The sequence below is a fragment of the Epinephelus lanceolatus genome, chromosome 22, assembly GCF_041903045.1.
Source record: "Epinephelus lanceolatus isolate andai-2023 chromosome 22, ASM4190304v1, whole genome shotgun sequence".
NCBI classification, from domain to species: Eukaryota; Metazoa; Chordata; class Actinopteri; order Perciformes; family Serranidae; genus Epinephelus; species Epinephelus lanceolatus.
Window position 1 is genome coordinate 22,118,687 of NC_135755.1, and position 16,624 is coordinate 22,135,310.

Sequence of the window (16,624 nt, forward strand, 5' to 3'; positions counted from 1 at the left end):
GACAAAATAAATACAGGATCCAGTATTTATTGAGTTCAATCAAAAAGCTGATTGTCACAAACACATTTTGAAATAACTGGACATTTAAATGTCAAGTCGTTACAGAGAGACATAAAAAGGATGACACAGTATGACACTTGACCATAGCCATCAACTCATATCTTAAAGCTGCCTCAGTCCACATGTGTGTATTGCATGCATTTGTTAAATAAGTATGTGTTAACTGTGATCAGTTGTATTATGAGAGCTGGGTTATTGTTTCCCTTTGTGAGTCAGTTTGTAACCACCTGGCCATCCCGACTCTAGTGCTGCCTTCACAGATCTGTCCACCTCTCTCTTTGCCACCTGACCAACCCAGGACAAAGAGGAGCAGGAAAACCACTACACTCCTTCCCAGAGTTTCATCCAAATCCAGGTCCCCAGGTCAAATTGATCCCTCCCTCCTGGTTCAGCCGATTCACCTGATGTGCCACTCCACTCTCCACGGGTAACTTGAATCAGTTGACCCATCACACACACACACACCTCTTCTCATTTCTCAGTTTGTACGTCTTCGATGCTTTTCCTTGCATCATAGGGCTCAGTTATGCTCAACATTAAATATGTATACAGGCACAGACAAAGCCTTTTGTCCGTACTCTGCATTTGTGCATGTTGTCTGAAAGCTTTCAGATTGGGACATAACAGAGAAATACCACCACTGATTGTGGGGTCATGTAGTTCAAGCGAGATGCGACCATAGGAGATGACTGGCCTCACAGACCACCGCCATTTACAACGCTGCCTCCGTTAAATGTTACATAATTCCAACCTCCTCCACCATCACCTCACGTTGTTCGAAACTTTTGACTCTGCCCTCTAGTGCCATCTATTGGCTGTATTTATGCCAACATAAAGGACACATTGATGTATGAGGGCAGCAATGTTTACAACATTTGAAACAGACGTATCTGTTGTTGTATTTAAAGAGGGTATAAATGAGTCCGTAGTCCCTCCCACCTGAGATGCAAGCGAAGGAGGCAAGAAAGTGACACAAGTTGAGAGGAGTCAAGGCAACAGGCATTTAACAAAATTAAAAGCGACGTGAATTAAATATGATGTGTGATACAGCTGTATCATCAGCGATGTGTCACGCCCAAGCCCCCACGAACAGCGCTAGGCTTGAGGCCAATTTGACATACGTTGTTTTCAAGCGTCATATCCCCTGCTAAATGACTTTTTTCACTATCAAGATTTGATTCATTTAGGCCGATAATATTTCGAAAGTCAAGAAAAGCCGCACAATTAAATAATTTTATCTGCATTCAAGTTAATGGAGGGCCAAAACAGAAGATAGCCATTCGGCTGACCAAAGTCTCAAGTGTATTTGTTCTCTGGACCCATGGCTGCGGAAATATGAGTAATTTTACAACCAGGAAGTCAAACTTTTTGGCTGCATGTACAGCTTTCATAGGGATGAACAAGGCCCGGCTTCATATGTTGCATCCAGGTCTCTTTATACATCCATGGTCAAGCCTCTTTTATATGTCACTTTCCAGAAATACTAATGCAAAGGATGCACCCGAGCGTCCTCGCTCATAGTTCCTCCGTAGAAGTCAAGACACCCTTGAAAGTGGTGTGCTAAGTTCAATCTCCCAGTCACAGACAGGAGGATGGAGAAAATCAAAAACGAGGACGCACAAAATAGAGAAATGAGAACAGCCCGCTGTGTAGTGCTTTAGTCAGACCAAAAGACCAGCACCAGACAACATGAGTGACCGAAACAGTGGCAGATGAAGCACCAAGATAACTCACCAGAAAATGACTTCAGTAGAAGTTAAGTCACTTATTAGGGTAGTACCTCAGTAAATGTCTCTGATATTTATTTTACTGATGTATCAAAAGTAATTTTATGATATTAAATGTGCTTAAGTATTTAAAGTAAAAGTACAAGGGCAACGCTGTTAATTACAAAGCAAGCGATCAGACGGTTATTTCTCCTTAACATGTACACCACCTTAAAAATGAAATGGTTAATTACACTTGACAAAAAAAGAGGTCTGTTTCAGGGGAAATGTATTATACTCAAATACATTTCGTGAAGGGCATGTAGTGAAGTAAAAGCTGACAGGAAAAAAAAAATTCAAGTCAAGTACAGATTCTCTCAGAAAATATTAAAGTAATGTAATGAAGTATTGTCACTTCATTACATTACATTACTGGACCTAGACAGCTTATAATCATAATACTGGAATATGCACAGTATACAATGCACCAATCCACTGAGAACTTTGCACTTTATTTTGCCAGGAAATAGATTTTATAGGTTTTTGTCATTTCATCGTCTGTCTTAGATTATACTGTGCTACATCCTGAATAAGCTCAAGTCCACCTACAATACCTTAAGCAAGACCAATAAGATTTAAGATCTGTTTTAGAGTCTGGCTTGTAGTCTCACACCCGTTAGAGCCTAAATGAGTACCTCTTATATATTTCTGTGTAGTGCGCATGTATGGAATGGTTACAAGACCAAAATTACCAAAAAAGCAAAAATATATAAAGATGTGAAAAAACAAAAAAAAATCTTGCGTCAGTGCAGTATATATGTAAATTAAAGTGTTCCAAAAATCCACACAATATTAACTATGTAAAAGGCAGCACAGGCAAAAATAACATCACAAGGTATTACACATTATAATTAGCGTATGAAAGAAATTAGAAGTAAATACTTATAGTGTATGAATGGATAGTAGTATATGAATTTAATAACATGCGGACATAAAGTTTGCCAAGGACAGTAGAACTAGATTATCCATTAAAAACACTGGCCATATAGATATGCTTAACCACAAGACTATCACTAACTAAAATACACTTCATGCAGTAGTTCTGGGAAATACACCTATGTTTTTGTTTTTTTTGTTAGTGAGGTAAGTGAGAGGATCGACACTACTCATGTTTACTTATCACACATATGTGAGAGTGGTGTCAATCTGCTCATGACTCTCAGCAGGAAAGCAAATATGTGTATTTACCAAAACGTCAAACTATTCATTTAATGGTATATTTACGTTACACCACAGACTCAAAATTGTCCATTTGGCTAAATTCTTACAAATTACAACTTCAACAAAAAAAAAAAAACAACAACATTGATTTACTGTACGATCTTGCTATTTTTTGTGTCAAGTAGAATTGATTTCAGGTTTGAGCTCATATGACTATATGAGCTATATTTTCAAAGTTCATATGTGTTATTTCTTTGGTCTAAGAGTGCTAAAACTCAAATTTCTGATGTCATAGAGTATGAAATCAGGAGCTGCTACATAGAAAACAAATTGGGAAAGATGTTCTAGATAATTGGTTTCCAAGTTTTGCACAGAGTGCCGTTTCCCGTTGTAGAGTAAATGACAAAAGCCAAAACATCCGCAAAACATCCTTTATTTTATAGTTACAGCCCACTAATAAAACTCTCCACGGTATGAACAGTGGTTACGTAAGCTTATAACCAGCCACAGCTCAGCCCTGAGCAGAGTGACCGTCCTCTATTGACCAGTCAACGGACTGCAGTGTTCACAGCTCCACCTTTTAGTGCCAGATCTGTGTGCTAGGTACCCCAACAGAGGGGGGACCAAAATGGGGACAGTATGGAACGGTTCCATTGGTACCATCCACAACTTTTCACAGTGGAAACTGAAAAAAAGCTCACTGAACTGAACCATACTGCTCGGTGGAAACAGGGCTTAATAGACAGCTACTTAACGGAGACAGCAAACTAGCTTCACGACATGGCCTAAGGCAAGTATGGTGCGAAATGTATTTAACTCTGGGATCTTGAACTAATGAGTATTTGGGAACCACTGTTCGAGATGACACTGAGAGCAACCAGGGGAATGTTCATGAGAGTATATGGGTACACTTTCTTTTTCAGAACTGTGAACACTGCAATAGAATAATGCTCATTTTGATATAAAAAAAAGAAAACAAATTCTGTGGGTCCACAAAATCAGGTTCCCATTCTTTGTCTATTGATCAGCTCCAGACTTTATACTTGATGACATCACAAGTTTGTGACTTGTCTGGTCTCTGGCTTTGAGAGAGAGGAACTCATTTTCACAAATATTGATTACATTTTTAAAGGCCAAAAAATAGCATATTGGAATTCTTAATTTAGGTGTTGTTTCCCTTTAATATGACTTATTTACAGATGTTGGGAGGTCACCCACGTCACTCACTCAACAACTTTCCTTAAACCCTAAATAAAACCATAAAGTAAAACCAAACTTAAACTTGGCTCAGTTAATATATCCTCTCTTTCCCTTCCACACAAACTACAAGTACTGTGCTTAAATATAAAACTGATCCCTTGTGTTTTCATTTCATTGATGATATTGAGATTAATTCTCCTGTGCTGTTGAACCTACAGAGTTCCCTTTGTCACTCGACTGACCCTGTTCTGTCCTCTGCAATATCTCCATAGGTGCTACGTCACCTGTACCAGGATTGAAAACCGGGAAAACTTCATTTTTGAAGGTAGCTTTTAAACTGCCGATGAGACTCTTATCCTCCACGTTATAAAAGGAAAGCTCTCCTTTGTCATAATTCAAATACACACCGACTGTCTGTGGTCTGGAATAAACGGGAAGTACAACTTGTGGTTGTGTGCTAAACTGAAGGGTATTTGCTCCACCAGGGGAAGACGACAGGAACCAGAAACCATTAGATGTAATTGGAGTAAAATCTGACCTCTGAGGAATGACAGCTTCACTTGTAACGCCTACCCACCACGACTGTTTGACACCTACGTTTGGTTTCCACAAAGAAACCTCCCAGTAGTGTTCTCCAGATGAGAAGCCAGGTGTTCCTTTGATAGCTGTCAGACAGGTAGCCTGCGGAAACGTGCCGCAGGTGTCTCTCAGGATACAACCATCCTTGATTGTGAGATATTTATTTCCCGCCTTGTCAAGTGTGACGTTAACTGTTGAAAATTAAAAGCATTAGAGTGAAATCAGACCTTAGATAATGTACATAAATGTGATTTATAACAGACTCTCAAGAGATTACCGTAATGCTTGCTGGCTTTAAGGATGTCTTCTGTAAAAGAGAATAAATGAAAATAGATTTAATACCAATACAATCTGTAAATATTACAATTCATCACACCAAGTTGTTTATTTACTTATTTATTGTCACAGTTAGTGATTTTCTTTGACTTTTTGAACAGGAACAGAGTTAATTCTTACCTTCTGATAAAAGTTTAGTATTCTCTGGGGGAAAAAATATAAGAAAATGTTCGGTTATTTTATAAAGGCACTCATGAAGTTAAGTTTCATTGTCATGAGATGTATTCATACATCACTCAGCCTGTTAAAAATGTTACATAATGTCTTCTGTGGCCCAGAGTTTGAAAAGAAACAACTTGATTTGTCTCCAAAATGTCTTTTACAGAAGCACTAAATACTTAAATCCAGTACTAAATTGATGCAGCATCCATTAACATATTGAAATGGCCCTCTTACCTTCAGCATGGTCACTTCCTGATTTGGCTTTCTTCCCTGAAACAGAACATTTTCAGGATTTCGTATCAAATCGTATACGTCACATATAAACCAAGCATTTATCTCGTATCACACATTACCTCTCCTTCTGAAATACAGCACTCCAAGTAACGCGAGCATGGCCGTGAGGAGAAGCGCGAAAGCCACCCATCCACCCACTGAGGATCCAGACTCTGAATAAAAGAAATATTGTATTATTGTGTTTGCATTATCCAAGTGAAACAACAGAATGAATAACTCTCTTTCCTCTGTTTACCAGGTTGAGGAGGGCTCCCCAGGTGCACTCTTGCCTCCTTCGCCTCTTTGTCAGCGACGCCCACTGAGCAGGAGACCTCAGTGGAGCTGGAGACAAGAAGCCAGCTTTGGACTGACAGGAGACCAGAAGAGTCTTTGCTGTACGTCAGGTTTTTGGGGGGGAGATCCTGCTTTTGATCCGACCAGCGCAGACTAGGCTGTGGATACCAGCCTTGAGACTCGCAGCTCATATTCAACATGTTGTCTTCTTTCCACACCGCTGACAGGAGAGGCGGGGCGCCCATTGCTAGGAAGGAGAAGGAGATGACAACCATTTGATGTAAGAGTTTTAAACCATATCTTTGTGTTTCGGCTTTCTCCACTAGACTCACCTATCACCTGGAGGCTGACAGTGGCTCTGTCGTAACTCTGATCACTGCTGACGTAACAGGTGTATTCTCCTGCGTCCTCAATGGTAACATTTTTCAGCTTCAGGCTCACATCACCTGTCGCCAGCCCTCCAGACGCTGCATCCTTCAAGCCAAACGAGACTCGGCCCACGTACGAAGCTTCCTGGGATGTGTCCTCAAACTTTTTCCCACGGTAAAACAAGATCGGGGAGTCACCATCGCGGTACCAGTGTACCTCCAGACCCTCTGCATTTTGTGGGGGATTGAGCCAGCATGGTAATGTGGCTGTGTGGCCGCGGTACACTGAGACAGGGGTCCTTAAAACCTCAAGGCTATCTGAGACTGAAACAGAGCATAAATGTTGTTAGATAAGTTTCTGTTTTAGTAATAACCAATAAGTGCAAGGGTTAAGTAATGAAGATCTGCCTCCCTAATGCCCTATATGCATTACTTCTGTATAATATAAGCCTAATGCATGTTTAGAATTGATTATATTAGTGGAAAATTAAGCACACTTCACAGGTTTAACACAAAAAAGTAACAATAAATGTGAATAGGCAGTGATCATATATATATAGAGAGAGAGAGAGAGAGAGAGAGACAGAGAGACAACAGTACTTACTGGGGGCAGCGCCACACACACACAGTGATGCAGCCACAAGGTACACGTGCATCATAATTGCACCTGTAAAACCGCAGTAATATGAATTAGCCGAAGCCTGCGTTAAACCAACCGTAGCTAACACCAGGAAGTAAATGACATGGTCTCTACACCTCCTCACACATTGCGATCGGATTTAAATAAACACATATTCAGTAAAACAGCGGAATAAAAGCAGAGTAACCGTTCACGAGGGACAAACCGCGTAAATTAACATCTTGGCCTACCCATCGTGCTGTTAGGAACTCCAGGGCGCAATATCCTTTACGCAGCTCGACGTACAGTCCTTAGTGTCGAAGATAAGTATGGAATACAAGTTTAAACCTGTAGATTTTAAGCCAACGTTGGCTTTTCAAAGTCAATCCTTTGAAAGCGTGGGATATCGGAGAAAATGACCGCACTCGTCCACTCCCTGTGCTTATCAAATAGCCGCTTTTACTTTCACTTTCACTTTCCACTTTGCCCGCTGCAGATGTGAGTGTGAGTGAGAGCGGACACACTACTCTGTTACGAGCATTTTCATTTACTGTAAACGCTCATGTATTTATATGAAATCTAAATTTGCAGAGACTCAAAATACACACATGGCCATTTTTCACTTGTTTATTTGAGGTTTAACTTACCGAAGTAAATCTTTCCCTGATGAAATCAAAAATCACATTAATAACTAGAGTAGGCTATTGGAAATAAATGGAGTCAATCAATAGAAGACACAAGTATAATTGTAAGCTATTAATAAATTACATTAACATTGCTTACAACAAAGAAGACTGTTATGGGAGAATTTGTATCATTATGCTTTATCCAAATAGGTTTATTATTATTATTGTTATTATTAAATTAGGTCTAAAGTCCGCACAGGTCTCGTTAGGGGGTGGATCAGTAGGTATAACACCTGCCTGGTGTATTGTCCAAACAAAAGCAGGCTACGGTTATAGAACATTCAGATTACATTCATGCTTAAGAAATATAAACACAAAATCAAAGAAACTAACACCCATAATGACTTTTTTTAAATGCACACCCACTTGTGAAGTCATGAAGAGTGTAATGCATTTTTTCATTCATATATTATAAAATGTGATAGATGCAATTACTTTTTACACTTGTCCAAATCCTACCTAACAAACTGGAATGATCTACCACAAGATCTAAATGTTCTTCATGTTTAGCTATGACAGACATGTAATTTTGGATGCAATAGCTTATTATAGCCCCATCTGGACTCTAAGAACACACTGGATGGGTAGATCCTAAGAGTTAAATGTCAGACATTTTAAAGCAGCTGCTCAGGTTTGAGGAATATTTTCTTGGTCTTTTGGGGGAAATCCAGCGTTAATTGGGTCAGTTAAAACATGTATTTGTCACCTACAAAGATCAAATCATACATTTTAACAGACTGTCTTCAAAGGTATAGAAGATACCTCTTCTTCTTCATCGACTGAGTATAAAAGAAACTTTCTTATGTATAATGATGTTAAACACAGATGTGCCAGATGTGCTAATGAGGGACAGGACTTATGTAGTTAGTGAATTCTCACGTGAGAGCGCTGCTTGGATATAAACAGGAAAAATCAGAGGGGACCGGAAGTTATGTGACAATAGCTTCAAAATAAATGTTTATAGTCGGTTAATGTGTCAAAAAAGAGCGGGTACGCGTTAAGAATGTTCAGTATTCATATCAACAAACGTGGTCAAATTATTTGGTTAATCGACGAACAGTCCACTGCGAAAAGACACAAAAATCAGCTAAGTTTAATTCTGATTTACCTTATTTTGAAATGTTGAACCGGAAGTTGCTTTTGTAACGTTTGGCTAGTGCAATGGTCAAGTTTAGCTGCGTCTGTTACAGTGCACTGTGCTGTGAGCTTATGTATGGCGTACTTTATTTTACGCACTTTACAGTCGGTTGGAAACTACTCCACCTAGCATTATGTGTGGTATCAGCTCGGCTAACGCAAGAATGTACAATTTTTGTTTAAATTGCTATTATCAGCTCATATAGCTAGTTTTCTCCGGGTTTTTGGAAGAGGTATAGTTAGCATTAGCGGTGGAGTTCACTGACCCTCAGATACATGGCGACTTAGCAACCCTATTTTACATCTCCTAAGTCCGGGGCATCGTTATAATTTTGCGGGGTTGCACTTTTTTTTTATCAAATATGTCTCAGCTTCCTGAATGTGATGATACCACTCCACTGCTCAGGGATGATGCAAGCAGGTGAGTGCAGAGTTCAATAGCCTCTGACTTGACAAACTAGCCACTGTAACTTTAGCTGGGGTAAACATTCAGCTGGGAGCTTTAACTCAGAAGTGCACTGTTGAGGCTGTAGTGCGTCCACGCTGGTGTCCCTGTGCTTTATGTGAGCCATGTATTTCCTGAACCACTACTGGTATATTGTTGTGTTGTTTTGTAGAGCCTGTGATGTTTCCGAGCATAATATATCAATAAACTCAGATCACCTTCACTGTCTTGTTGTCTTGTTTACAGTGATGACTCTCAGGATGAAGATTACAAGAGTCGGTGGAGGTCTATCAGAGTCATGTACTTCACCATGTTCTTCAGCAGTGTTGGTGAGGATGCCTCTTGAACGTGTTTAATGTAACAAGCCTGTTACAGACACATCAGCAGGGGTTTAACAAGTTGTGAATGTTTGGAAAAATGGTCTCTGCCTTGCAACGGTGATGAAGAAAGATTAAGGAAACTGCTTTGTCTCTTGTGGGAGAAAATAAATCAGTGTTAATATCGCTGTTGTTTAACTTCAAATACATCTGACAATTGTAGAAAGGGATCAAATGACAAAATCCTTAAATGGGAAACATTGGATCAACAAAACAGAGTTCATCTTTTTTATTCAGGCTCTGGGTAATATCAGCTACATCCATTCAGTCAATGATTCACACAGAAGCAGATTTTCACCCTTTTTCACCCATTCAGCCAGTTATACATAACAAAAATACAGCAGGTAAAATATTTCTGCACCCCATAACAAAAGTAGTACGATTACTTTTTTGCAGCAGAGTACTGTAACTGAAAATATGATGCATCTGAGTGTTTACTGGGCTTGTGTTAAGTATGATATGATTCATAACACGATATTTATGACCTTTGACAACATCTCATTCAAAATTAAAATCCATCAAAAATTCTTGGCTTTCAGCATCTTAAATGTAAATATATTTCGATTTCTTTACTCCACTATGATAAAAAAAAAAGAATATCTTTCAGGGTAGTGTACTAACAAGAAATTTAAGGACTTCACCTTGGAAAACACTTTTGTTTGTTATTATTTTTATTTATTTATTTTTTTCAATAATTTAGAATATTATTGATATTTATTTATTTAATATTTTTGTTATAATTTTTTTTTTTACCATTTTATGACATTCTTATAGACAAACAACTAATTGATTAATCAAAAAAGTAATTTACAGATTAATCAGCAATGAAAATAATTTTAATAAACTAAATAATTAGTTTTGAAGCTCTGTCTGAATAATCTGTTTTTTGTGACCTTTCAGGTTTCACTATTGTAATCACATCACTGTGGCCCTATTTGCAAAAGGTATGTATGACTTCTTTTTTTTTTTTCTTAGGCTCTTTTATGTTTTCATTTAAGGGGAAATCTTGGCAGGGTAAACAGGAAGTGAAAGAAGTTAAACAGAATACCTCGAGGACTTAGATTTAGCAGAAGTACTGCACTTGAACTGTGCATTAGTTTATACTGAGTAAAGCGCAGTTCTAGATACTAGGGCACACTCTAGTCATCTGTCAAATGTAACTGCATGCAGCAATAATGGACCTTTTGTCTCATGTATCAGCATTAATGCCATCATTACAGCTCTCTAAGTCAGCTGCAGGGTCTTGTGTTTAAATTCACATTTTGTTTTGTTTATGTTTCTGATAGATTGATGACAGTGCCAACGCCAGTTTCTTGGGATGGGTGGTGGCAGCCTACAGTCTTGGTCAGATGTTGGCCTCACCTATTTTTGGCCTTTGGTCCAACCACCGGCCACGCAGGGAGCCGCTGGTGTGTTCCATCATCATCAACCTGTCAGCCAACATCTACTACGCCTACGCATACCTTCCCAGAACCAATAACAAGATCCACATGCTCATGTCCAGAGCCTTTGTGGGCTTTGGAGCAGGTGATTTGTGAAGGCCTGAATATGTTTCATATTATCTATTTGTGAGATGTCCACATACCTGACTGTGAATATCTGTCCTTCTCATTTAATACCACGGCAGTTATTTGCTCATGAACCATATGTCACACAACCAACTCCTGTTGTTCACTTTGGTGTTTTATGGCAGGTAATGTTGCTGTGGTGAGGTCATATGTTGCTGGAGCTACATCCCTGAAGGAAAGGACCGGTGCCATGGCAAACATGAGTGCCTGTCAGGCTCTGGGTTTCATCCTGGGACCAGGTAAAGATGGCTGTATTTTGTTCACGTTATACAAACCAGGCCAGAGTAGAGAGAAATTATGCAAGCGTAGTGTGTGATGGGAGCAAAACGTTGTTGGTTTGTTTGTTTTAATACTTGCTTATCTTGTTTGTGTTAGCTCTGCAGGCATGCCTATCATTTATTGGTGAGCATGGTGTCACGGTAAAGTTCATAGACCTGCAGCTCAACATGTACACCGCTCCTGCTATACTGGCTGCAGCCTTTGGCCTCGTCAACATCCTGTTGGTTGTTTTGGTGCTGAGGTGAGGCTGTTTCATAATGGAGCTCCTTGTTTTTCTGTAGATTCTGGAATTTGGTCAAATTAAGATGCCAGTGCTGTTTATTCCATTTAGCTGCTTCTGTCAGTTTATGTACAGTATTAAAGTTTTTCAGTGCTCTTTTGATTGGCTAAGAAATCTGCCGTGATTCTTGTCATCAGAGAGCACCGTGTTGATGATGATGGAAGACACATTCAGGCCATCAACTACACAGCAGAAGGTATTTATTGTCCTGCTCCTCTTTTTTGTGCCTCCACGCCGCTAACAGCTGTGATCGGAGGCACATCCATCCATTCCATAGTTGTGAAGATGACATCACAAGAACACCTTGCGAGAATGTCCTCAAATTTGGCACAAACCTCCGCCTGGTATCACCGAAAAACTGATAAGATTTTGGTGGTCAGAGGTCACTGTGACCTTATGTCCTTCCCTTTCTCATTAACAAGATATCTCAGGAACACATGAAGGAAATTTACTCAAATTTGGCACAACTTCCGCTTGGACTTAATGATGAACTGGTGGTCAAAGGTCAAAGATCAAGGTCACTGTGACCACACAACATTTTTTGGCCATAACTCAAGAATTCATCCACCTATTATGACAAAATTTCACATAAATGTCTAATAGGATAAAATAGGTGTTTTAAACATATTTTCAGCCATGGACCCCTGGCTCACTGAAAAAGACAGAGCAGGGACCTCTACTACATATACTGTATAAAATTGAGTTGTAAATTAAACTTGGCTTGCAATAACATGCAGGGCGGCCTTAAGTGCCATATATAAACATACTCTTTTATGGTGTGTACAACGCTAAGCTATTAACATAATAATTACTGACAGATTCATGTATTTGTACCTCATGTTTTATTGCTAAACATAAATTTGGGAGGCACATTTATGTAATGTAGGTTTGCTGGCTCATCTGAGTGCAGGTAACAGTCAGCTCGTCATCAGTGTTGCGTGCTGTAAATCAAATGGGTTGTTTTTTTGTTATGAATAGACTGATTAATGTTTGCTAATAATATTTTACATATTATAATTATTTCATGTGTTTTAATTTTTGAAAAAAAAAAAAAAAAAGTAGGAAAAAAAAGTATCAAATAATAATTTGGTGGCCCCCCTTGCAGTAACTAAGGAAAATGATGACCATTATTTAACACCATATCTCGGGATCATGCAAATGATCTGCAAATTTCCCCACTGTGGGACGAACAAAGGATTATCTCATCTTATGACACAAGGGACAGGTCAGGCAGATGCCAGTAGTTCCTCTTTGAATTATAGAATCAAGATAATAAAGGACATTTATAATATCATTTATAATGTTTTTAGTCGGTGTAGGATATTGTTTGCTTTTTGATCCAAACCTTTATTATCTTCTTCCCTTTCTTGTAGAAAGTGATGACGTAAGTGAAGAAGCTGAGGAGACCATTGATCAGGTAGCGGTCCTGACTTCCAACGCCCTCTTCTTCATCGTCATGTTCATCTTTGCTGTCTTTGAGACGTATGTATTTCATTACAGAAAACTGAGGCAGTCAAGTTTGAATATAACAAAGACGCTGCCTGTTTATACTCAGTCGTATAAAGTTTTTACTGTATATTTCTGTAATGTTTCAGGATTGCCACGCCTTTGTCCATGGACATGTTCGCTTGGACAAGGAAAGAAGCTGTGTTATACAATGGCATCATCATCTGTGGCATTGGATTTGAATCCATTTTGGTGTTTCTACTTGTTAAAGTAGCCTCTCAAAGGTACCCGTCCTCATGCATGTATAGATAAGATAAAAATATATTTCAGCGTCAATGAATTTGGTGAATCAAGAATGTTATTTTCCTTTCAGGTACGGGGATCGTCCTTTGTTGCTTGCAGGCTTGGCCATTATATTCTGTGGCTTCTTTATTCTACTTCCATGGGGAAATCATTACCCTAAAATCCAGTGGGCAGGTATGCTCTGCTTTAACCGCACAGATTGATTCAGTTTCCTTTGTTGAGTAATTAGATTAATTTGAGATTTTTAACAGATTTTTAATACCCTAGTGTGGCAACATTAGTAAATTGGTGTGTAGTGGTGCCAGTTCTTGAGGCTGCAAGAATAGAGTCAGAAACAGGTTCACCGCCAAGTAGGTTTTCACACACAAGGAGTTTGCCTTGGTGTTTGGTGCGTAACAATATACAGAAACTAAATGATAAAAGCAAGTACTGCAAACAATCAAGAAGCATAAATAAAATTGAAAAGAGAGTGCAATGTATCTGCTTTAAAAATGAAGAGCTGACCTGTTTTGTGCCAGGATGTGTTTAGATTCATGTGTCATGTATAGAGGATATCTGTAATCATGGTTAAAAGGGCAGCAGTCTTGATGACTGTTACATGTGGCGCAGGCACAGGAAGCATAAATATAAAATATACTTTAAAATGATTCTTTGTTAAAACCCTGCTTGATTCCTAGATAAAATAGATAAATAAATACATAAATAAATACAGTTCCAGCAGCTCAGGAGGGGCAGAGGAGTCTTGGTACCTCCAGCTTGATTTATGGATATTGAGCACAGTTAAATTATAGTTAAAATTACATTATTATGAGTTCAAATGCCTATAAAACAATTGCAGGTTCACATGTCTTATTAGATATATAGAGGAAAGTATTATCAACTTGTATGTTAGTGATAAGCGCATAAATGAGTGCTAAAAAACAATGAATAAATATTGACAGTGCTATGAAAGATCAGTAGTTAAAAAAGGTCTGGTCAATATAAAAAGAACTCCACATAACTTGTGCTCAAAGGTTCAGAAATATATAGTGTATATATATATATATATAATATAGAGAGAGAATATCTGTTATTATGTACAGCTGAGAGTCACACTGGGTAAATGTTGAAAATGAGCAGTCTGGCTGATTATTCAAATGTTCTGCTTCTGTGTTTCTTTCCAAAATCCAGACCTCAAAAACAACTCTTTGGTCAGTCAGATATCTAAAGCCACGATAGCCTCCAACAACTCCATGGAGCCAACTGGCTGCCCGTATGAACAGACCTGGTGCCAGTATACGCCCGCCATCCATCTGGCCCAGTACATCACATCTGACTTTCTCATCGGGGTGGGATACCCAGCCTGCAACGTGATGTCCTACACACTGTATTCCAAAATCCTCGGACCCAAACCTCAGGTAAGAAGCAATAAGGGTGCTTTAAATCACTCTGATTGTGCCTACATATTTCCCAAAATGTTGTTTTGCTTTGTAACTTCAGAGCATGACTATATTAAGATTATCTTTACTGTTGCTTTCTGCAGGGCGTGTACATGGGGTGGTTGACAGCCTCGGGGAGCGGAGCGCGCACATTGGGTCCAGTCTTTGTCTCCCAGGCCTACACCATGCTGGGACCCCGCTGGGCCTTCAGCCTCATCTGTGGCATGGTGGTAGGGGCCATCATCCTCCTCAGCTCTGTTTACCACAGACTCATCGCCTTTTCTGTACGCCACGGACGGATAATAGAATAACAAGCGGAAAGACTGATGGCAGTTTCCTACTTTTACTCTTAAAAACTTTAAACCAAATTCCAAGTTATATAACGAAGGTTCTTTGTTGCTGTTACTTCCTTTTAAAATATGGCAACAAGTAAGCCTTGGAGAGTTTGTGACTCAGGGTTGACCTTTAAACTCTAAGGCGAAGAGATAAGGCCGGGTTATTTCTCATGATTTGACCTAAAATGGCTGCTTTGTGAGTTCAAAGGGAGCGAGCACTGCAGCTGCACTTTAACTCATGTGTTATGAAAGAAGCCTTGTGACGCCTTTTCATAATCCATGATATCAAAGCGAATACAGTTTTAAATCGAGTTACTGAACACAAGTTTTATGTAATTACCTTGTTGGTCTCAAAGCTAAATTAATTACAGCATTTTTTTACTTACACTTTAACTTCAGCAAAGCCTTTTTAAAACCTGAAAAGCTTCTCTTTGGAATAAATTTTAACATTTAATTTTGAAATCTACAGGCACATGTAAACATATGCTATCAAATTATGTGATGTTTAGTTTTTATCAACATAAAATGTGCCAACTACTGAATAGGGTATGTGAAGGTACTTCACGCTGTGTGGGACGGGGGTGCCATCTTGTGAGGAGTGTGCTCTGTTGCCTGTGCCTGCTATGTGGGTTACCTGCTTACATTGTGTTTGGTTTAAAAGGCTTATTGGTCCAGAAAGAGGAGTGCGACATTGCTTTAGTGAGTATGACTGTGCACCCTCAGTTTGCCAGCTTGTGAATGAGAGGATCTTGCACCCAGCCACTGCAAAACTCTTCATGAGCCTCTAGGGCTTTGTAACTTTTAAACTCTTGCAAAGTGTATGCACTTAATCCGAAATCAAGAGTGGACCTGGGCTGCCAAGTCATATGGATCTGTGGTGTTTATCATGATTAGTTTGTCCAAATTCTGTTGCTTAGCACTGTGATTCAGTTTCTCTTGGTAGGGTCACTTCTCCATCTCTTCCAGTCTCCATCAGATTTGACCGATGTGACTCTTTAGCTAAACAATGCAAAAGGTAGGCTGGTAATCACCGCAGCAGGCTCAGGTAACAGCACGTTCCTCACGGGATGGTGTCCCTGTCTTAAAATGTAACAAGGCGGGAGCCAATTTCACATTCCCTATAATGCTTAATTGATTGTATGTGGCATTCCCTGAACTTTATGAACTGATTATCTTTACAATGGTTATTTTTCTGTTTGAGTGGAGAAAATGGGAGGCGTCAGTTTTGTTGTCATGCAAGAGATGTAGAGAGAAACAAACATTACACAGGCAGTGTAAATGAAATATTTCCAGTCAAACATTTCCTCATTCAGGTGTTTTCCTCTAAAGGAAGATATTGACGGTATTATTCCATTTCTGTTAATTGCTACGCTGACAACTGTTTAAAACTACAAGTGTGAAATTTTTCTGAAAGTTGTGTGAATGTGTGTGTGCTAATGATTCGCTGACTGTTGTATTAAAGGATTAATGTGATCTTTAATTGTCAGTGTCACTGTATGTTTAATTTTATCAGGATTGGTGAAGTGATCAAC

The 16,624-nt window shown here is 39.1% G+C and overlaps 2 protein-coding genes across 2 annotated transcripts; one reads left to right on the top strand and one right to left on the bottom strand.

The window, feature by feature from the left end:
- Nucleotides 1-11: 11 nt before the first annotated feature.
- LOC117272896 (butyrophilin subfamily 1 member A1-like) lies at nt 12-7,301 on the bottom strand. The gene is made up of 9 exons (XM_033652032.2): nt 7,070-7,301; nt 6,804-6,866; nt 6,164-6,523; nt 5,794-6,078; nt 5,618-5,710; nt 5,499-5,534; nt 5,223-5,246; nt 5,044-5,073; nt 12-4,957 (listed from the first exon to the last, which is right to left on the bottom strand). The coding sequence occupies exons 1-9, from the start codon at nt 7,071-7,073 to the stop codon at nt 4,377-4,379; spliced, it is 1,476 nt and encodes a 491-aa protein (XP_033507923.2). The 5' UTR covers nt 7,074-7,301; the 3' UTR covers nt 12-4,376.
- A 1,376-nt stretch (nt 7,302-8,677) lies between these two features.
- mfsd8 (major facilitator superfamily domain containing 8) lies at nt 8,678-16,572 on the top strand. The gene is made up of 12 exons (XM_033610408.2): nt 8,678-9,062; nt 9,333-9,415; nt 10,364-10,407; nt 10,750-10,990; nt 11,157-11,270; nt 11,407-11,551; nt 11,728-11,786; nt 12,964-13,072; nt 13,186-13,320; nt 13,410-13,513; nt 14,510-14,736; nt 14,862-16,572. Exons 1-12 carry the CDS (start codon nt 9,004-9,006, stop codon nt 15,066-15,068), a joined length of 1,527 nt encoding a protein of 508 aa, XP_033466299.1. The 5' UTR covers nt 8,678-9,003; the 3' UTR covers nt 15,069-16,572.
- The last annotated feature ends 52 nt before the right edge of the window (nt 16,573-16,624 follow it).